The 22,486-nt window shown below is 38.6% G+C and overlaps 2 protein-coding genes across 3 annotated transcripts in view; both read right to left on the bottom strand.

The window, feature by feature from the left end:
- Positions 1-272: 272 nt before the first annotated feature.
- LOC146489347 (protein arginine N-methyltransferase 2-like) lies at positions 273-3,504 on the bottom strand. The gene has a single exon (XM_085108248.1). The coding sequence runs from the start codon at positions 3,338-3,340 to the stop codon at positions 1,985-1,987; it is 1,356 nt and encodes a 451-aa protein (XP_084964374.1). The 5' UTR covers positions 3,341-3,504; the 3' UTR covers positions 273-1,984.
- A 2,824-nt stretch (positions 3,505-6,328) lies between these two features.
- LOC146489346 (centrosomal protein CCDC61-like) overlaps positions 6,329-22,486 on the bottom strand; it is a 16,160-nt gene continuing 2 nt past the window's right edge. The window contains exons 1-17 of one of the 2 annotated variants that reach the window (XM_085108190.1): positions 22,099-22,486; positions 20,464-20,546; positions 19,463-19,635; positions 18,342-18,447; positions 17,686-17,732; positions 14,288-14,423; positions 13,662-13,742; positions 13,437-13,519; positions 12,924-13,060; positions 11,926-11,956; positions 10,973-11,023; positions 9,170-9,288; positions 8,935-9,052; positions 8,255-8,336; positions 7,901-7,935; positions 6,791-6,852; positions 6,329-6,695 (exon numbers count right to left, since the gene is read on the bottom strand). The exon at positions 22,099-22,486 is cut by the window's right edge and continues 2 nt beyond it. In XM_085108190.1, the coding sequence (XP_084964316.1) occupies positions 6,598-6,695; positions 6,791-6,852; positions 7,901-7,935; positions 8,255-8,336; positions 8,935-9,052; positions 9,170-9,288; positions 10,973-11,023; positions 11,926-11,956; positions 12,924-13,060; positions 13,437-13,519; positions 13,662-13,742; positions 14,288-14,423; positions 17,686-17,732; positions 18,342-18,447; positions 19,463-19,635; positions 20,464-20,546; positions 22,099-22,276 (1,620 nt within the window). In that variant the 5' untranslated portion in view covers positions 22,277-22,486 and the 3' untranslated portion in view covers positions 6,329-6,597. The remainder of the gene's footprint in view (positions 6,696-6,790; positions 6,853-7,900; positions 7,936-8,254; positions 8,337-8,934; positions 9,053-9,169; positions 9,289-10,972; positions 11,024-11,925; positions 11,957-12,923; positions 13,061-13,436; positions 13,520-13,661; positions 13,743-14,287; positions 14,424-17,685; positions 17,733-18,341; positions 18,448-19,462; positions 19,636-20,463; positions 20,547-22,098) is intronic. The other variant, XM_085108196.1, reaches the window with a different exon arrangement.

Genomic DNA, 22,486 nt, shown 5'->3' with positions numbered 1-22,486 from the left:
AAGATGTTTACTGAGCATATTGCCTTGAATCCAAACCTTTTTTTTTAGCTGCCCCCACAAGGAAACTTAATTTTTTTTTCTAACACAGTGTTTGAGTTTGCTGAGCTATTTGGTCCGAAATCATAAGAAAATTGACTATTTGACTGAAAGAATCTCCCTTCAATGTGAATTCAGTGTATTTTGTTTTCTTTGTAGGAGTTTGCCCCCCCCCCCCCCCCCCACCAAATTCTAAGTATGGCCCTGCTAAGGAAAAGAGTACTTTGTGTTTTTTTTCTTTCCGGTTTTCATGTCTCTGTTCAATACCCAAAAATTCTGAATATCAGGTACCCCCCCAATTCCAAATGCTAAAAGCCTTCCAATCAGAAGCTCTCTCTCCCTAAGTGTTTTACCATATGGTTTCACATTAAAAGAGAGGTAGTGTGGTTGAGTGGTCAGGGTGCCGGACTTGAAATCTGGAGGTCCCAGGTTCCAGTCCCACAATAACCGCTAGCTTCTAGCTTCTAGCTAGCTAGTTGCATCTTGGTAGTCCCGCCTCTGCCACACTTGTAAATAGCCAGCTGGTCTGCCTCCTGTCAAGTTGGGATTTTTAACCATGTTATTTTTTATTTAAATTATTTCTTTCAGTCCCACTAGCACTTGTGCTACAAACACTGCCAAGGGTAAATGTTATTTATTTAATATTTTATTTTTTTACGCCATTTATTATAAACCCAACCAAGTTTTTGAATGCAAAATTCCTTCCAGTAAGGAAAGAGAAGTAAAATAATATTATACAGTCTGTTTTTTTCTTGCAAATACCAGTAACTTGATTTTTCGTTTCATTTTCTTACTACCTTGGTAAAAATTTTAGCTACAGGCTTGAGCAGGTTTAATGACAACTCTCAGCAGGCATTGAAAAGCCATGAGCTCAATGCATTTACAAAGAAATGTTGTCACAACTGTAACAACTTTAAGTAATTCCTGGCTATTGCAGTGTTTTGAGTTACTTCTTTGTTGAAACTAATCAATATGGACTGTTTTTTCATTGCATGTTTTGTGATAGATTTTCAGCGGGAATGTTATATCTCATACTTAAACAGGATTTAAGCATTTAACAGGCTACACAGTTTGCAAAATCTAAGACCAATATCTTAGACCCCCTTATTTCATCATTTTAAACCAGGAAATTAGTTTCGTTTTTGCAAAAACTAAGACCCTCTGATGTTTTCTTCTCTTTTTCCTTCTGGGTCAAAAGAGTGTTTATGTCATAACAGTATTTCGGAAGGCCCCAAGACCTCCTTTAATTTCTTTATTTTTTATCCGAGGTCTGATGTCAAACCTTCTAAATCTACACTTAAAACAAGGTTACCTTGAATCACCTTGAATCAGCACAGCAAGAAACAAGACTCAAATAACTGACCAGGCAAAGGAGTTTAGGTGGCTAATTTTATGTCATATTTTTTATTCACAACTCATTTGTAATTTTGCCTTCAAATAGGAAATGCTTTTCTCCCATAGAAAACTTATACATATAATTTCGTTATTACACTGTCAACAGTTTCAATGTGACGCTCAAATCACTGTATTACAAAGGTCAAGATAAACACTTGTAGAGCTTGCGCTACCTGTGGTAGAACTGGATTTCCCAGTTACGAGGATCCGTAACTTAAAGCATGGACCGAGAAAACAACATTAGTAAGATATTTATCGTATCTCTGAGGTTAATTAGACACACAGGAAAGGATACTAGTTGAAGTGAGCAGGTCATGAGTAGCGAAATACGGCCCGCAAAATTTACCAATCACACCATGCATACTGATAATTTACATCACTTTTCTTGCAATGCTATTGTAAGACATTCAAACTGCTGTGACATATAGTTGATGCTCTAAATTCACAAATCAATTATCAAAAGGTGATAGTAATGAAGCAAACTGCTGTTAGCCCCAAGTCAATCTCCTCTCCTCCATCCAGGATGTGATGTTTGCATGTGTTTTGTGTCTATTCATCTCCAAATGAAAAATTTTTTCTTGATGCTGTTAATAAGAGACCCATCTGATTTTGCAGTAAATATCTTGAAGTCAAAGGTCACACTCAGGTGTCTTCTATATTTCGGATTTCTCTTTAGAGTAGCAGAACCACTGATGTAGTTACCAATGCACACAAACACTGGATGATCCAAAAGAAACAGATTTTGCTTCCAGTGAGTTCTCTGAAAATCAGGTCCGGTTGACAGTGTCTCATACTCTGATGCACCTGTATTTGGAACCCCTCCAAATAACACACTGAACCACGCACAAAGCCCATGGAGTGTGCCCTCCTTTCTTATCACAAAGTCAAATTGTTCTGACATTAACTCAAGGCTTTCTCTGGAAAAAGTTTGCATGTCAATGTCTAGAAGAACTACACCCTGTGATAGGCAATCTTCTTTATCAAGTTCATAGTTGTGTAAAGGTCTGTCAAGGAATTCTGCCCTCGCTCTACCAAGAACAGGAGAGAAATCAAAGCCATACTGATTGTTCCACACAGTTACCTTTTCATCATAAGCTTTCTTGGCAGAACAAGGTGTAATAAACAACTTTGCATTAGATGGCCATATAATGCCACCTGCCTTTAACCATTTATCTCTTGCAAAAAGGACAGAGTCAATCATGAATTCAAAAACTAAGAAAGTACCCATCCATTCTGACAAAATAATGTCAACCTTCTCAGGCAATTCTACATCTTCTATTTTCCCAATAAAAACAGAAACTATGTGGTTTAGATCGTTTACTTTTACAATCTCTGTGGTGAGGCTTCCAATATCAACACTAGCGTCTACAGCATAAACTTTGTTAGCTTGTCCATCTCTCGCACAAAACAAGCTTAAAATCCCTGTACCACATCCTACGTCTAACACTGTTTTTCCAAGAAAAACATCACGATGCCTATTAATGGCTTTCCTATAGGCAAGAGTGCGTGGTTGATCACCAAGCATTTCCAAATGAAGCTTCAATTTTCCGTAGTCTCCAAAATATTCGTCGTCTTGCCATTCATGATTGCTCGTAAAGTGTTTGGCATAGTCTGCTTCAGAAGTAACATAGGACACCGGGACATAGCCCAGTGATCCATCCAGTTCGCCCCACCACCAATCAATGGAGTTTTCGTTTAGAATCACTAACTCGTCACCTTCACTGAAGCTTAACTGAGTATCGTCTGAAGCAAAGAAATCTGCTATTGCAACAACTGTCTTCGGACATTGTTCCACCTTTTCTCCTTTCTCTTCCTTACCGACGACAGTAACATCCCCTTCGTCCCGTCTTTCCTCTCTTTCCTCCATGTTGTTCTGATTCGTAATAGTTTCCAGTACTCTCTCGTTCATTTAACCACAGGTAACCCAAGCTCGCGCCACTTCGTGTAAACCCTCGGAGTGCAAGTTGGGTAACAGGCAGCCGTTGAGAATTTAAACGCGTTATAAGACTTTGTATGGGAAATAAACTACTGTCGATACTGAAACTTAAATAACGCTAAATTTAACTTCCATTCAATAAAATGAATAAAGCCCTGGTCAAACGGCGCATGATAGTCGATGATAGTTGATGATAGTTAGTTCATGATAGTCAAAACTATCATCAACTATTAAGCGGGTGGTCAAACGTCAAACTCGTGATAACTGACGATAGTTTACCGTGAGCCTCTAGTGTCAGGCACCTGCCGAGTGTCAACATCGCAAACAAGACTTCGCAGGGATGAATTTTTCGCGGCGAAAGAAAGCCCGAAAAAAAGCAGCTGCCTTCTTCGTTTTCCTTCATTTGTTGGAAGAAGTAACTGAAAATTAATCTTGAGAGCGCTGCTGGAAAAAACAGCTGACCGAAGAACTATCATCGACTATCATGCGTGTTGTCAAACGGGAAAAACTATCATCAACTATCATGAAGAATTTGAACACGCTCTAAGTGAATGATACTTGATGATAGCGCATGATCGTTGGTGGTCAAACGAGCGCTCATCGGCTATCATTGACTACCATGCGCCGTTTGACCAGGGCTTAAAACCTGATAAAACTGACTCACCTCGGGTGTAATTCCTGCGCTGTGTGGACCTCTGCATTCAAAATTTTTTTTTACTCTTGCGCGTTTGGGGATTATTTTAACGTTTCGGGCAAATCACTGTCATTCCCTTCATAATAAGACACATACAAAGTCTTATAACGTGTTTAATAAACGGCTGCCTGTAACCCAACACCGCTTGCACTCAAAGGTCACCGTCCCACTAGTTATGATTAATACACGCTCTATAGACTGTTCACAGTCCCCCTATTTTTCCGTGGGATTCTCGAGACCGCTACGCTTCGATGGAATCGCCGCCATCTTGGTTTGTAAAAGCGATCGCGATTTGGGGAGAGTGGCTAAACTACCAAGGGGAGCGGGAGTGGGTGTTAGTATAGATAATAGTGGGGGAGGGGAAGCGCTACCCTCCCCTCGGTAGTTTAGACATTCTCCCCAGATCGCGCACGCTTTTACAAACCAAGATGGCCGCAGCTCCATCGAAGCGTACCGGTCTCGAGAATCCCACGGAAAAATAGGGGGACTGTGAACAGTCTACACGCTCTAGCGCTGCCTGTGATTTAACCGGTCAAACGTGGTCGAACGTTCCTAAGTTTTGAACCCGGTCCGGGTGGGGGGACTCTCATCCCGGGCGGGGATGCTTGTCGTCTCGTTTAGGGGTGTAAATTTCGGATTTTGGTCTCACTTAGGGTGTTCAACACCACTATATTTAACCGTGAAGGTCTCGCTTAGGGTTGCACGCAGCCACGTGATTTTCACTTCACAGCACCATCACTTCCAGGTAACAGACCCTTGCACGGTTTTTTTTTTTTAACTTTTGACATGGAGCAGTTAGCGAAAATCCATCGTCACCGCTGGAAAGAACACCTTAAAATCAATAAAGTTGTCAAGTTTGAGAGTGATATGTTGAAAACCAAGCATTTTTCTAACGACAATTATAAAAACCCTTAAAATATATATCAATGCATGGCATTTTTTTGTCCAATTTAAAGCTTTATTATCTCTGAAAAATGCGGGGCTACCCCTTTCTTTGGACAGTGGATGGTTGACCTTTATTTAAATACGATACATATTTTAAAACTGAGGGGCTTGCGTGGTCGTGTGTATGAAATTGAGATAAAAATCAACTCCGAAGCTATAACAATGCAATGTACAGTTACCACTTACAATAAAATAAACGCTGACTACTAAGTAGGTAAGAATCTACTCATGAGGCTGAAACAACGTCAAACTTGAATTCCTTAAAATAATCCACAGCGCTTAGCCGTCAGTTCTCTTTAAACGGTCCAACTTTTTGTTCATGGCGGTAAAAAACGTACAATATACAGTATACATATACTTTTCCCACACAGTAGTAAACCGTGTAAAAGTACCTTTGATCCTTAAGAAACTCGCTTTTCTTGGACCATTCTGAGATGTGCAGAACGTATGCGCAGTAACGAGAGTACGCAACTTACGTGAAAGCCGCAAAAAAATAAGCCTGAATTTTTTTCAGGCTTTCTTTTCGAAGCTGCTTGTTGCGTGCGTAACTGCGATTCCGATATTGTAAATTTTCATTTTCAACAGAAGAATATCCCGTACTCAGTTTTTGATACAGTAGGCCTTTACGCAAAGGTCAAATCTTTGCGTTGTAATCCCTGCCAGGAATTTCTCATTTTTTTTGTTGCTCTATCTAATACGTGGATTTAAAAACTAACGTTTTGGTCCACAGTCCATTTTTGCGACTCTTTACAACCATAAAACACTAAAATTATAAACATTACAACAATGGGAAAGACTCGCCACTACTCCCCATGAACTGGAGTAGCTCCCGGACATATTATGTCTCAACTCTCCCAATACAAGAAGAAACTTTGTTTAGAGGATCCTATGAATCTAATGTTGTTATCTGATTGGTTGAAAAAATGAGAAGGCCTGACACTCAAGCTGCTTTGGGACCTCACATGGCGCGGGACTTTGTAAGGAAAAAAATATAAATCTTATAAATCTTACTGAATTTAAAATAGGAATTTTCCAGTACTTTTCCCATCAGTGGAATAAAAAAAATTGTCTTTTCGGTCAACTTGTACTAGACTCCAGAAAGGATTATGGAAATTTAGTTTGTAACGATATAAGTAATCTTCCCTGGTGGTCAGACAGATGTAGCACTGAATGATGCTTCAGTGACGGATACTTACCATGGTCATTCACTTGAAAATAGTCAGTGTACTGATACACACACTTAGCCTAGGTATCACCGGTTTCCAGGCAACAGTAGTTACGACACAAGTATAAGAAAATTTGACACTAAGTTTGCACATGACCACCTTGAACACGTTGACTAGAATCATTTATTTACATTAAAAATGTAATAACTAAAAAATATATAGTATACTACTCTAAGTAAATGTTTAAAAATCTATGTACAGTAAACTCACAGTGGAAATAAACACATTGTTTGCGTGGAAGAACAAACAATTCAAGGTGTTGCACGTTACTAATGCATTGTTGAATAAAACGGCTGTTAAAATGAGATGGTAGGATTCAATCGCTCATTGCTTCACGTGATCAACCTCTCAGCAGGATTGTTAAGTCACGGCATATTTTCTTTCATGAACTTGTGCAGTGCATTCAGCCGCGCATCAATTTCCATCATCTCCGCTGACTGGTTGAGGGAGTCATTTCTGATATCTGAATGAAAAGAAAACAATTTGATATAAAACTGTGAATGCATGTAGTGCTAAAAGACATTGAAAAAACCAAACATCTGACCACAGCCAGCAAACCTTGAAGAGGCATGTAATGTCCTCGAGAATGCGTTGGTCCGTTTTCTGGCGTGCTGGAATAGCTAGAGAACATGTTAAAGAACCTCTTATCAACAGTGAAGGAGAAGATTGATCACATTTGTTATGACGCACGCTAAAAATAAGAAAATTACAGTGAAAGTCTTATTCAGTGGCGAACCAGCTCAAGAGTGTAGGCTAGCTTTAAATCGATCATTTTTGTCTTTCTTTACGATGGGAATACTTTCTTAAAAAATTATAGAATATCGTTATTATTTCTTAAGATGTATTTTCGTTTGTCACTTGCCAGCCCTTGAGAATGCAAATTTGGTTTGAGTGGCCCTATTAACGAGTTAAATACAATTGAACATAACGAGGAGCAAGCTTGTTGGCAGTTTCTCGTTGTGGCCTCCGGGATTCCTGTCTGGGTGGTTTGCGAGTTAGCGCCGTGAGCGTGTTGGCGTAAGTGTGAAGCGTTTTTTTTTTGGCAGTTGGGGCATCCAGGGGATTTCAAGGCGAGCGTTACAGTGTTAATCAGCCCTTTAGTGTCCACTTCTCAACGGTAGGTAGTCAGCGGCTTAGGTTCTTAGCAATGGTCAGCGGTCTTCTCTGCGGGGCTCAAGCTTAAGCTGGCGTTGCATCGAGCTCGTCTTATTCAGCGTTCCTTCGTGCGTGGCGTGGTACCAATCAGCCGTTTGTTCATTACTTGCATTTTTCCCCTCCCACCCCTCCCCATTATGGTATTCTAATTAGGTTTTATCTATCAATCATTTCTTGTTATTGTTACTATTTATTGTTCATACATTCGTGTGGGTGGGTGTGGGGGGTTCGTGGCTGGGTTACGGGCAGTGTCCGGCATGTGGGCGGTTTCCCATCGTGGGGCTGGGGTTGCAGTACCAGTGTTGTGCTTTTCTACCCCTTGGGCACCTAACCTCCACTTGCGACGTTAATAAAGGAATACACGCATTAACAGGGTTTTCTTATAAGTACTGATATGAATGGTCGTTTCACCGGGACAAACTGAAAGTGCCGGCGGGCGTATGACGGAAATCCACTGTACTTGGCTCTTGGTACTCAGAAACAACAACGAACATTCAGGTTATTAAAGGATACGGTACCGCAGCCACTTTCACTGCTGTTCCTCGCTCCTAAAGGGAAAAATAATCATTTGAAAAACTCAAAAGCAAGCAAGTTAAGGGTATGTAACATTCTTCAGAAATCTTTTTCTTAAGTTCTTTTTTATCCTTGATCTTTTGTCATTTTACTTATATGACCAGGAGTTTTTGTAGAATTTTGTATCAAAGGCCAAGATTGGCTTTAAAAACTGCTTGAGCGCCACGCAGCACAAGCGTGTTCCAGTAGAAAATGTGAAGATTTACGTTGCAAGTCGCCTGGCTGGAGAACATGAGAATATCTACATGCAATGGATAAACAACAGCAAGAGTCAAGATACAGTAGCAGTCATACCATATCCGAGTCCGCTTCATGTCTGTACCACGAGCTTTTCTTGGAAACACTTCTCTTTTTTCTGGTTGAACCGTGATTGGACCTTAGATTAAAGCAATTTAAATTAACATAACATCATAACATCAAAAAATCATGTATAAACAACATGCAACATTGTTGCGTGTGTTTGGGCTCCCTGTTGGTAAATGTTGCAAAAGTTGGACGATGTGGAATCGATATTGTGTCATATCTGATTTGGTCAAACTTTTAAAGCAGCAACATGGGGCACTTCGCTCGTTCTCTGGTATGTTGCATATGCAAAAGGAAGCCAAACAAGAAGTGTAAAACATTTTTTTTCACTGGAGCCCCTGGCAAAATGCATGGTTTGGTAATAGTATGCAATAACATTTTTTTGTGTGTCTGATGACTGTTATCAATTGACCAAAACTAATTGATATCAATCAATTTTAAAATTGGATGAGTTGGAATTGAGTAGTTGATTGCGTTTGCGTTTGCCGATCATTCTGTATCATCGATTAGGCGACCTCCGGAATCAGGGAAACGAACAAAGCCTGTTGCTTCATCTCACTTTGTTGTGCAGCAGCCTCCTTAAATTTCAAAAAATGTTAGAACCAGAAAATAATCGCGGTGATGAACAGGTTGGAAGTCAGGAGCCTTAAGGCAGCCAGTGATTTACTCACCTTGTTTTTAACGGTCTCGGCTGTGCATGATCAGACATGTAGTCCTTATCTATAGAGGACTGGGATGAACGTCTGGAACCTAAGCTTCCATTAGACGATGTTCTCCTCAATCTACCACCTGCAAAGGATGTAAATTTTACATCTGTCACTTGAAAAGAAAACAGTAAGGTGTATACTGTCAAGATAAATCAGGGGATTCTCAAACCGTTGAAACTGTAAAGGGAAATATCCTTACCTGACCACATGTGAGGATTGCTGGCTCCAGAACCATGGTCTTTCCGAGGAAAACGGTCAGCCGACAGAGATCTGGATCGCGCTCTTGTTCCAGATCCAGCGGAACGTAATCTTTTTCGCCTTAAGTGATATAAAGACAGAAACTAGTAACTTAGGTTGGCCTTATTACAAGCTTGGGCCCATCAAGAATTAAAAGACAAATCCATTAGACACTGTTCCATTACAAAATCAGATGGAGAGATTAAAAAGAGAGTCAAGAGTCCCGGCCAACCCCCCCCCCCCCCCCCCCCACAACAGGATACAACAGGATGAGAATGCTAGCCCAACATCAAACAGAAAACTGGGCGCTTTCTGAAGACTTAGGGAATTATAAACACTACCACGAAACTCAAGACTCAAGACTAAAGAGACCATAAATACTTCATTTGAAGGGCTTCAATTCAGCGCCCCCTTGGTGTCATAAAACCTGAAATGTCCACCAAAACGTCACCAACGATAACAGGTTAGAAACACTGTATGAGGTAAGAGAAGATTGAATTTGCTCAATGTTCAATCAAAATCGTGTACACAACAAGAGACATACAGAAGGGATGTGCAGTAGAGACACGTGGCAAAGACAAAATCGTAACCCATACATACTGAAGAAAATATGTTGAAGGAACAAGATCGAGAGACATGTTACAACAGCGCGTCTCTTCTTGTGCCCTGAGGACTGTGCATTGCAGGTAAGTTTTAACAACGACCAGTATGCCTTATAGGGGGGCTGTATCGAACAAGTCGGAATCAACGGGAAAAATCGTTTAGCTGATGTTTTGGAAGATATTGATCAGACTTTGTGGAATGAGAAACAGAAACGTAGACTGATTTCTTGTTACAAGGAAAATCCAAACCCACAGGACGGGCGCCCAAAACACGGTGGCAACAATTATATAACAAAAATTATTTTCCTGTCCTATCCCAAACATTAGCACAAGGTCTGCTACCTATGACTACCATCTTGTTTCTTGTTTGTTTGTTTTTTTTTTCCTGGTGCGTGACAACAAAAGAATTTTGCCCATTGCTTTTGAGTCAGCAGTTCACGTGAAGGAACACGGCAACCCTGCAACGTTTTGTCCCCGTCAAATGTCAAAGAAAATTCAACAAGTTGAGCTCTGTGCGAAATGTTGCAGGGGCAAAATTTCTACAAATTTCATGTCTCATTGAGTATCAAAGTGTTACCGCACTTGAGGGGATGTCCCACTGCAATATGTTCCAGAAAGATTTTTTTGTGTGCAAACTGTGATTTTTGTCCCTCCAACATGTTCCCTGAGTGTGTACATCACACAATTCTCAGTATCACTGTGACATGTCCTGCAACGTGGCCCCCGATTACTACAACGAACAATACATTGTCGAACAAGTCCATTTATAGTTTGTTCTCACTGAAAAGACAAAAATACGAAAATTGATGTGAATCATCGGAAGCCCTTGTTTGAGGAAATATAGTATTCGCACTTTGTTCACGCCCTGTAAACTGAAAATGAATGTGTAGGTTATCCGTCAATGCGGTGGCAGCTTAGAAAACAACAAATGTAACTGGGTTCCAACAAGCACTTTGATACAATGATTCCAGCATTTTTGACATAGTGAAAGATAAATCAATTACAGTCTTCGAAAAACAGTGGCCATCAGTTTCTTTCATTTGTAGCTGTGTGGGCTGCAAGGTTTGTAAAGCCCTACCTCAATCAATAGGAGGGTTAGTAATTACCTTAAAAGAGTTTGTGTTAGTCAATCATCATAGTACAAGTGTGTTAATACAACATACCCTCTGGCTTCCTCCATTTCCTTCTGCTTTCTTTGCCTTTCTTTAACATATCTTTCCACCCATTAAGAAAAATGACTGACCTCAACCCACACATGGCCAGTTGCCAGACCTTAACAGTATTTCAAATTAAAGTAACTGCAATCGATTGTCCTTTAAAGATAGTGTTGACAGGTGCAGTAGATGCACATCACAGCATGGCGATTAATGTAAATGAAGGATTTTCAAGTCATATGTTTACGTATCATGAGTTTGAAGTAACTAAAAGGCTGTTTTGGGAAGGACTTGTTTTGACCTCTTTCATTGAGTTTAGTGACCTCACCTAAATTCAATTCAGTCGACAAAAAACTTACATATGAAAGAGAAAATGACAACTATTTTCACTAAACTAAAACGCATTAATAACCATTACTGGAGACTCTTCCAAAGGCAGTTATTTAAGCTTGAACTTTCTACAGTGTTGAAATCCACAATATCAGCGTCATTGATTGAAAGGTTTTTGAGCACCCTGCACACAAAGACCTGTAAGCATCGAGGTTAATTAGAGCAAAGTACCTAGACCTATTTATCATTTTTAACCCTACAAATTTTTTTTTTTGATAAAGCAGAAACGAACAGACCTGAAGTGCAAGGGAGAGAGATGGAGAGGGTTGGGAAAGAATTCCACCGAAGACCCTTTCCACATTTTACTGATTTTAGACCCAACCTCCCATCGAGGCAACAAGCCAGCAAGCATGTTGAGTCATAGGAGCATTTAGTGGGATGGGTGGGGAAAAGCAGTGTAGCTGTAAAGCTCAATCTACAGCCAATTCTTGCTTTTCAGCTGTCTACTAATATACTAATATAGAGGACTCTTTTGTAAATCACTTATTAGTGACATTGATTTCCTCAATAAAGATTATTATTATTAATTTCTCTTAAGCTTCTAGTCTTTCATTACAAAGACAAAAGGATACGCTGTTGGATCAAAGCGTGGAACTCTGCCTGCTGGAATAGAGAATTTGCGTGCTTTTGAGGACAGTTGGCAATTTAATGATAATGACATAATGATTATAATTACATTATGTAAGATTGTATTTAAGTCTTGTTTTATTGGCATCAACTGCCTTTGATCGTTTGGGTTGGTTATGCTTATTTGTGTCTGTATTAAAAGAAAAAGGTTTCATTTGGCTTCGTTAATCAGCTTTTCCAACCAACTCAAGCTATAATATTTAGGAAATAAAGGGAATAATAAAGGGAAGCATAATAATTAAATACACTTTATTTAGAGAGGGTGGCACGGAATGGTTTCGGTAAATAATAAACTTGTGGCCCTCTATCTAAAAAAATTGTTACAAAACTAATACAATGTAATAGGAAGTGTACATAGAAATGTGAGGGCTAAAAATACAATGTATGTCAAATTCTAACATGACTATCAGGAATGGCTGGCTGGTCATTCCCTTCATTGAGGTCTGGCTTTTTGGGAATACCAATCTTCCAGAAATTAGTCTTTTATGTCTGTTTATGTCTTCAAAATCCATGTTATGACTGTGTTGATGTACGTGCTGAGCAATCTTTGAATTGGAGTTAAAGGTACAAACTGCTCTTTTGTGTTCTGAAATTCTGGTATTTACAGCTCTTCTGGTTTGCCCATAATACACGAAATCACAGTTTAAGCAATTTATATTGTAAATAATGTGCCTGGTTTTTTGTGATGTAACAATTTTGGACTTTTATAATCCATTGTTTTGCTTTTTCATTCCATCATAACTGATGAAGTCCTAAGCTCTTAGGTTGAAACATCTTTCAGCATTCTTCAGAAAAATTATGTTGTTCTTAGCTTCAACCAAAGCCAAATCAGCATACTCAGAAGTGGCAGAGACATTCTAGCATTTACAAAACCTCTAACACTCAAAGACATTTCAAATTTTCTTCAATCTTTCTTTATAAATCCATACATCTGAGTACCCACCTGCAGGAGAAGGTGTTCTACTACGTAAGGTTGAAGATTGTTTGGAGGATGGTCTTCTCTCCTGGGAACTGGAGCGTCGAGGAGCTCTACCTCGTTTTGATGCAGAGCTGCTTGCTTGTGCTGGTGAGGGCCTAGATCTTAATCGACAAAAATTAATTACCCAGTATTATACTGACAGTAATCAAAGATTGTAGGAATGCATAACAAGCCTTAAATTGTACAACTTAGAACTAGGGAGCCCTCCTATCCTGTCTTTTTCATGTTAAATTGTCTCAATTTGACTTGTTGAAAGGGTCTACATAGTGGGTTATGGGCATCTCCTGTTTTCTGGTCCCAATCCTCTGACATGAAGCTTGATCGGCTCACTCAATAAGGGTGATCAGACCTGGTAACTTGACTAGTTACTGCCTTAGTTATTTGTTAATATCCCTCCACTCTCGTCTGACTATTCTTTATTTCTTTAAAAGTTAAAAATCATATGAAACTTAAAATTGGTCAGCATTTAAACCTTACCCTCTTTTTAACACAGCAAGTTCATTTGTTAAGCTTCTACATCTTGCTCTTAAATTTCTTTCATTTGCACGGATTTCTTCCAGCTGTAGGACACAAATTAAGAAACAACATATTTTTTAAATTTTTAGGAATGCATGTGGGCATGCATGGGGTTATGGAGAATCAATAAACATTTTATTTTAAGCACATTATGGCCCATTATAAATGGTAACCATATTTATTTACCTCTTCAAGTAAATTCCTGTGTTCTTCATTTTTTTTATTTATTGTTCGTTGGAACTTGCTCTTCTCCTTCATAAGTTCGCTCTTGGTAACAGAAAATAGAAGGATTATACATTTGACACTGTGTTTATTTTATGCATACTATTACTATTAATAATAATAATAATAATAATAATAACAATAATAATAATAATAATAATATTATTATTATTATTGTTATTATTACTACTGCAAAACAATAAATTTATTATTGAAGAGGCAATACATTAATACCATCCTGTAAAGCTATTTATTAATGTTGATTCAGTTTCAAAATCAAATACTGAATAATTAAGTAAACATGCTCTTTCAAATGGGCCAAGTAATATTGGCTCGTCATTTTAAGCATACAACGTTTGTTCGATACACACATCAAATGTTGTCTTGTTTCGTTCATTGTTCTTCTCTTAATATTAATTTGTTTGTTCTTTTCTTAACTAGTATTACTTATTTGATTGATGCAGGTGATGCAGGTCTTGTTCTTTTTATTTCTTTTTTTTTTTTGGTATTATGTCAGATTTAGTGTTACTTTTATTAGTCTCTCTCATGTGGGTATGCAATGTTACATATTTATCATATTAAGGCAATACCTCTAGATTTTGTACAACTTTCTTTAACACTCGTATTTCCTTGGCTGTGTTTGCTTTGGAAACATGTTTCACCTCCCGCTGAAATGTCTCCAATTTCTTCTCTATTTCCACTTTTTCCTTGGCCAACTTGTCATTTCTAAACCACATGAACAAACTGTTGTTAAATATGTTGTAGAATGCAGTCAATGAAGCATGACACTCTTGAGCTCTCATTGGTTACTGTTAGTAGCATTATGTAATGCTAACAATATGCACTTATACCCTCTCCTTGGACAGTAGCAATTCTTTGAGCATGTTGCAATGCTATCTGCTACATTTATTTATATGCTAAAAGGCATACAATGTAAATCCCTCTATGTGTGTCGTGTTGAGCATTTTATGTGAATCTCTTGCATTTGATGGTACTTTTCTTACCATTGGCTTAGTCTAAGACATGATTGTGCCTAACTATAAATGGTCTTGTAAAAGTCTGAGAATCGCTTGCTTGTTGCATTACTTACTGTATGGTCAATCTTAAGCCTCTCTAATTTTATGATAAATTTTATTATTATGGCTCCTCTGTGTGGGACTCCAAACTCTGCACACAGTTCCCATTTTCTTCAAAAAAATCTCTCATCCTTGCCCGCCAAAGTACTTTGCTTACATCTTCAGGTGCTGAATATATACCGATCACTGGTAGCTAAGCTGATCTGGTTTTTTGCCCACAAGCAGTGCAACGCCTTTATGCAGCTGACAACAAAAGTCTGGCTGCATCCAAAAATGCTTGGCAAGACAGCGTAAAGAATGTCTGACTAAAACCCAACCAGCTGCTACTGATTTCAATGGGGACACCAGCAAGGTTTAATCTGGTAGCTTGGTGGTTGACCTTGATGAACTCACTGATTTTTTTCCATCCAGTTCTCTGGCCAACCAAGACCAATTGTCCTACTCATAGCTGTTCACTCCAACATAAATGGCCACCATCCAGGATGCAGTTTGTTTGTCTCTTTTAACAGGTGCCTCAGAGCTTTTCCTTCCAGTCAGGGTCAACGTATCTGAACAAAACTGCGCCCACCATTACAAATCTGCCAGCATACAGACTAGGTGCAGCTACTAGTCTGGACTTTACTCACCCTCTGGCCCCAATTGTTCAAGAGTGGATAACTCTATCCAATGGACAATTGCTATTATGCGGATAATAGTTCCTATATGCACCTTTCTGCAGCGTATGATAAACCTAACCAGGGGAATCCCTGGCCATTTTCACCAGATCCATCTAAACCAAGAGTTTTTTGAGGTCCTTATCATGTGGAAAGCTTTTCTTGCTAGGTGGAATGGGCATTCATTCCTTTTAGACACCACAGTTACCCCCTCCAAGGACTTGGAATTATATACCAATGCAGCCAGTTCCATTGGTTTAGGGGGTTATTGTAATGGTCAATGATTCCTGATAAGCTGGCCCTTTCATCTTCAGTTGGGCTTGGCTTAGGGCATCAGTACAGAGCGGCAGGAACTTTTCCTGATAATTGCTGACTTGTCCCCAGTCATCTCTCACGGTTGAGAGGAGAAGCGCAAGAGAGATGCGCGTTGTCCCCTTCATTGTGTTGCCGTCCTAGTCTTCTCTCAACCGTACAATATCATAAGAGACAGCTGTGGATGAGTCAGTGATAGTTGTGGCACACTGTGCTATTTGGTTCCCACACTTCTCTGACACAGGCATACTCGGAAAAAAAATCAGAGTGCTCCAACCATCATTGCCTTGGGACATTCAAGGATATCAGAGACTTTCTTAGGCTCCTTGTCCTCATCTCCATGAATTATAATTTATTATAAATGATTTCTTTGTCAGAGCTTGTCACGTCCTTGGGGTCTCCAACAAAATTGCTGATCAATACCTTCTCACATTTTCAGGACACACAATCTCAGGCAGTGGCTTCCAAGGCAGAGACATTGCCTTGTACCATCTCACCTTCTAAGGGAAGAAGTTCAAACTTATGCAACCTGGGGCCTGGTGTGGAGAACCAACAGTACGTATGGGTCAGGGGATATGCATTTCACCAGGTTTTGCTTTATGAACGGGATTATGTCCAATGGAAGGGATAGGCATAGCGTGATTAAGTTATATTTGTCTCCTGTTCATAATCCACCTATCTCCTGTAGGCACGGTGACCCTCTTCAGAGAAGATTACTTCTGAAAAAGGACCTTCAGGGCATCCTTCATTACTAGGGCCAGACCCACCTCCTCCGTCAACCTGTCACTCTGAGCATGCTGTTTGCTACTCTGCTCATCCTTTGCACCTGGTTAGGGGAACAGCATTTTTTGACGAATTGGGCTGCCTTTACCCCAGCCTTTTCTGTTTTTCTTTGGTGTAGTGAATTTACATATCAAGGGGCCTGAAAGTTTCACCCTCAATTTGACCTATCTGCCAACTGTGTATCACTTTACCCCCACAGCAGATGTCAATTTTTGTTAAGACAGATGCCTTTCACCAAGGGCACATGCTCATCATTGCATGTTCTGTTTTGCAGGTTTGCACAGCCCTGAGTGACTGCTAAGTGCAATTATTTTTTAGCCGCTTGTTCCCGTGGGCCACTTTTTGGTTTTCAATTGGGCCATTTACTTACCAGGATGGTGGTTGTTAACATCCTAAGGGATGCAGCTCATCACTCGGACCTACCCCATAATTCCCTAAAATGGCACAGTTTTCATATTGATGCGCTTCAACAGCAGCCGTTGCAGGTTTGGCCAGGCTCAGGCTTATTAAAGTCTTAGGAGGATGATCTTTGGACTGGCATCAACTTTACATAGGCACGCCTCACAAAGTGTTACTGTCTGCTGTGTCGCACATGGCTGGTGTAACTTTCCCATAATTATTGTCATATGGTTGGCTCTGGCAGATACATGCTTTGCATGTATCAGTGGCAGTTAAGTCTCACAGCAACTTCCCCAGGATTTGCATTTTTAGGCTATTTTAGCTCTGTAACCTTGAAGCTAGTTGTCTGTTTTTATCCAGCATGCATCAGCAGAGTTGGCTCATATTGCGGCAGAATAAGTAGGTTGGAGCTGGTTGAAAACATATCAAAACACTCTTTGCCTGATGCTGGCCTGAGGTTTCAGCTCGTAGTGCCAAGGAGAGTTAGGCTATTAGACTGTTTTTTAAAGTTTTGGACCTACCTACAACTTAATAACACTGGGGAGATAAGTAAGGCTTTATGGCGAGGCATTAGGCTATGGGTGATATGTCATGCCAATCCCTCCCCTGCCCCCTTTACACCATACATTGCATCGCATGTTTGTCTGTTGAAATCTCTAACTAGGAACTTTCACATTAAACATTAATTTTATTTACAAGGGCCAGCTTAGAACTACAACATCAAAAAATAATATTATTCAGGAAAGAGTTTAAATGTTAACTTACTCCTTTTGAAGATGAGTCAGTCCTGCTGTTCTTGAACCTTTTATAAGCTACAAATAAAGTCAACTAAAACAGTTACTATGAATCTACTAAGCAGCAGCTCGCACAGCTGGCAGTATTGCTAAATAAACAATTCAACAAACTATTGACAACGACTGGGTGGGGGGACTGTGAAAATGGATGACAAATGTACAATCATGTACCATAAGAGAAAAATGCCCAGCCTGCTGCACACTAAACTACATGCAACACTACTGACCATGATTATCATGAAACCATTCAATCAGAGGGAAAGCTGTTATAGACAAATAACTCATCTTCAATGATTGTGCCTGCATGTTCTTTTATTTATTCATTGTACAATTAAATGTAGGAGCTTATTTGACAATTGCATTTATGAACTAAACAAAATTATTAAGAGATAATGGCACAACATAAGTTAGGAAATGAAATACTGAATGGAAAAAGCCAACTAAAGCGGGAAGGCAGCAAAAAAGAGGGAAGCTTTATTCTCATAAATATTTGTTTAACAATTCATCACTTGAAAAAATCAATAGAACTGGCCACAAGACTCCAAGTAGCTCAAAAAATGCATTAGTGTCAACTCGCAGTATGTCCTAACAAGTGACAATGGTTCACACCGCTTTACAGTGGCTTACCTGTTCTTTAAGCTGTTGGTTTTCTTCCCTTAGTTTCCTAATTGTCTCTTGTAACTGCACTGGATCTGGTTTTCCCACGTAAGGCAAAGGAAGGGGATAATGTATCCTGAAAGATGTTTTATTTCTTGATTGTCACCAGTTTATATATTATCATAATGAAATAAACCTTAATCGAAAAATTTTCAGACCAACAGACTTCACTGCCCAGGACAAAAAATGTCAGAGAAATTTTTCAATTTCAAACAAAAACACAGTCTGAACAATAATAATTTGACTATCAAATGATTTTTTTATAATGTACATTGTGCCAGTACACGTGCAAGTTACTACTGCCAAATTTATGCATTTTTTTAAAAGTAAAGGTTACAGAAATGTTTGACATTGTGACTCCACTGGCTAAGCTAACAGATTTTTATGTATGGTGTATTATAACAATTTATTAATTAAATGATTGGATCTTCAAAGTCAACTGATTGGAGCAACAATCAAATCTACAGCCACTTTGTCTTAAGTATTCATAACTCTTCACTAAGAGTTTTTGTTCTGTTTTTTCTTCAAGTATGTTAAGTTAATTTGTGAAGCTAATAACCAATTAAAGTAAAAATGTCAAGTTAATGGATCTTTTGCAATAACTGGTCACTTAGTAAAAAATCCGCCATACTGGATGGCAAAAAAAGCATGGCATCCTCCACTGGGACATCGAGAAAGAAAGTCAAGCTTGACAGGTTGAAATTCCTTTGTGTTCGTATCTACTACATTCTTTTGCCATCCAGTGTGGCTGATTTTGTACCATGTGACCAGTTAGTGCAAAAGTCCCATTTGCCGTGTGAACTCATGTTGACAAGTCTGAATGGAACTGCGTTTGACAATAGGTTTAACATTATCTTCAAGTTTTATAGTGTAACAGGGTATTAAAATGATATTAGACAAAAAATCCTCCAAATGCAGTGCCAAATCACATATTTTGTCCAAGTTTATGTTAGAAAATTAAAAGTCTGAAAATCTTTCTAGATGAAGTGTTATCACCTTCTTCTCTGATGAACTTTTTCTGATTTGTGAGGAAAGATCTGACGGAGCAAGTTTATTTCAAGTTAAAACAAAAATTTAACTCTATTGCTGACCTGTCAAACTCAACAGTATATGTCATGATAAGGTATCTTTTGGAGTGCAGTTGTGATCTTGTTTTTGCACCAGGGATGTGCTGTGTTCCAAAGCCAGGCCTGTGATGCTGTTGATTACGCAGTGATTCAAGATCACCATATGTCAAAAGGTCCACTGACACTGAAGTACTATTCTGTTGTAAAAAAAAATCACTGCCATGTCAGTAATTTTTTTGTTAATTAATGCCTTTATTGAAATTAATACTTAATACACACAAATTATACAATAGTTTTAACTACTCCACATACATACAAGGCAAAATAATACAGAATACATGTACTTGATACTAAACATAAAAGACTTTCCTTTTTCAGTTATGTTCACTCAAAAATGCAGGGCTCAAAGTAGCAGCCAGTGAAAGGGGCAACATCCAGTCTGAACGAGGGCTTGACCGGACTTATTCTTGGATGGCTGGACTTTTAATCGGTCACATACTGATACACTGAACCAGGCTCAATAAACATCATAATTTTGAGCCGGTTTAGAAAATTTCACGCCAAACATTCCTGTTTCCTTAAAAGAGATTCCTTAAAATTAGATTAACGATTTTGCCTTAAACTGCATATTACAGAACATTTCAATAATATTCTTGTAACATTCTGTAACATGCAGTTTAAGACAAAATCGTAAATCTAACTATTGTAATTTCTTATAAGGAAACATGAATACGGGTAATGTTTAGTGTGATAATTTTCTAAACCAGCTCAAAATTATGATGTCTATAGAGTCAATGTATGTGACCGGACAAAAAGTCTGGCCATCCATTTATTATAAATGAAGTCTTCTGATTGGATATTGCAAGTTCTTAGCACATACCACCACATATTACTGCATGATCCAGTTTGTTCAGTCAAAAATGGGCATAGTGTCCATGAAAAAGTAAGTTGGACAACATAACCAGTGACTGCTGACTGATGCAGAGTTTAACAAATCAAGAAGCACCTTAATTAAAACAACTTACTTTTGACAGTGCACTGTCAAGCATGTTGACAAAAACTGTAAACTGTTTGAAATTGCCAGTCTTATGCGTCAAGTCCTCAATATCTGGAAATAAAACATGCAAAAATGCATTATGATTTATCAGGGGTTTTATTAGAACCCAGAACCCAGTACCTGCCTGGGCCACACTGGTGGGAGGCAAGTGCTCTCACCACTGTGCCATTCCTGCTCCCCAATAATCAATTGATCACAAATAATCACATAATCAATTGGAAAACATGTACAGTATTAAACTAGAAATATAATAAAAGAAGAAGAAGAAATCAATAGAATGTAGCAATATGCTTAAGGTGTAAAAAGGATTTTAAGGTGATCCTTTAATTCTTTTAATGATTCAGTTTTTCTTAAATGTAATGGCAGATTATTCCATGATTTAGCTCCTCTAAAGAAATTTGAAAATTTTAAAACATTGGTTCTTGCATATCTAATTTTACACACTCAGGTAATTAGCATGCCTGAGATAATATTATTTTAGAACTGTCTGCTGTCACAAGATAATCAGACAGATCCAAGTCGTAAAGGCCCATCATGCACTTAAAAAGAAAACCTAAGTCCATAAAAAGTCTCCTCGAGGCCAAGGAAAGAAGATTCAGTTCCTGAAGTCTATCTCTGTAAGGCCTATCCTTTATAATCAGTTTTGTAGCTCTTCGCTGAACTCTTTCAATTGTGTCAATCAAAAACTGTTGATGTGGAGACCAGACCTGACAGGCAAATTCAATATGTGGTCTGACTAGATGAATGTATATATAATTTAAGTAGCATTTGGAGTTGGGAACAAGTACCGCAAGCTCTCTTGATCGAACGTAAGACTTTATTTGCTGTGTTTACTTTGGCCATGATATTTTTATGCCAGGGCAGGTTGTGACTAATCAACATTCCTAAATCGTTTTTATTTTTTTCTGTTGACAATGACAACATGAGTAAAATGTTCAAAATATAGCAAAATATCGATGCCCAGGCTTTAAAATATCACAGCGATGGGCGATCCACCAGGAAAATGACAATTATGTTATAAGTACTTAATTCCATGATTTTTTAACATTCCTAAAAGCAAATTCGTAGCGTAATTAGCTTCATGAATTCACCCAGGTAGAAATCTTACTAAGATCTTAGCAAGATCTTATTAAGTTTCTTATCAAGATTCTTACAAGAATCTTACAAGGTCTTGTCACAAGATTCTTACAAGATCTTACAAGATTCTTACAAGATCATGTAAGATCCTATAAGATTCTAACAAGATCTTAAAACATTCTTACTTAGATCTTACAAGACTTCATAAGATTCTTACCAAGATCTAACAAGATTTCATAAGATTCTTACCAAGATCTTACAAGATTTCGTAAGATTCTTACCAAGATCTTACAAGATTCTTGCCAAATCTTACAAGATTTCATAAGATTCTTACCAAGATCTTAGAAGATTCTTTCCAATGAGAGATGTGAAGGTTTACTAGTAAACACCTACCACAGAAATTGGGCCTATGAATGTAGTCGAAGGCAAGGGTCCTGCGTGACCTTAAATCATTTTTTGAACCTGCCAGAAATAATTTGTTTCCTTTCTTATAATATATAAGTTAATTATTCCATTGTCAACTTACATCTGGCATCAAATTGTCCTCTCCATTGATCAGAAGTAAGCCTATCCTCGACTTCAAGGACAAATATCTCTTTATCGCTATCAATCATGAGGGTAACGACGTACTCTATCCCACGAAAAACATGCCTAGAGCTCATAACAGTAGGATCAAGTGGCTCTGATCTCAAGCTGGAATTCATTTTGCACTGCTGAACGCCTTGAAACCTCCCGTTTACAAATTACATGAATCACCAGAACGTTTTCCTCTCTTCGACTGCTTCGATGATGGTTATACCTCGCACATGTTCTGTAAAAAATACAAAGAAATACAATCGAATCTTGACGTGCAGTTTCTTAGTGCAGTTTGTATTTAGCGGGCGACCGACAACTTAACGGCCATTGCAATCCCA

Source organism: Pavona decussata, unplaced genomic scaffold (genome assembly GCF_977016875.1).
Source record: "Pavona decussata unplaced genomic scaffold, jaPavDecu1.1 SCAFFOLD_6, whole genome shotgun sequence".
Lineage (NCBI taxonomy): Eukaryota > Metazoa > Cnidaria > Anthozoa > Scleractinia > Agariciidae > Pavona > Pavona decussata.
Note: the sequence above shows the minus strand (reverse complement) of the source record. Positions and strands in the feature narration are given on the sequence as shown.

Bases quoted from the DNA above. Each gene is read 5' to 3' on its own strand.
- LOC146489347 (XM_085108248.1), bottom strand. From the start codon at position 3,340: ATGAACGAGAGAGTACTGGAAACTATTACGAATCAGAACAACATGGAG.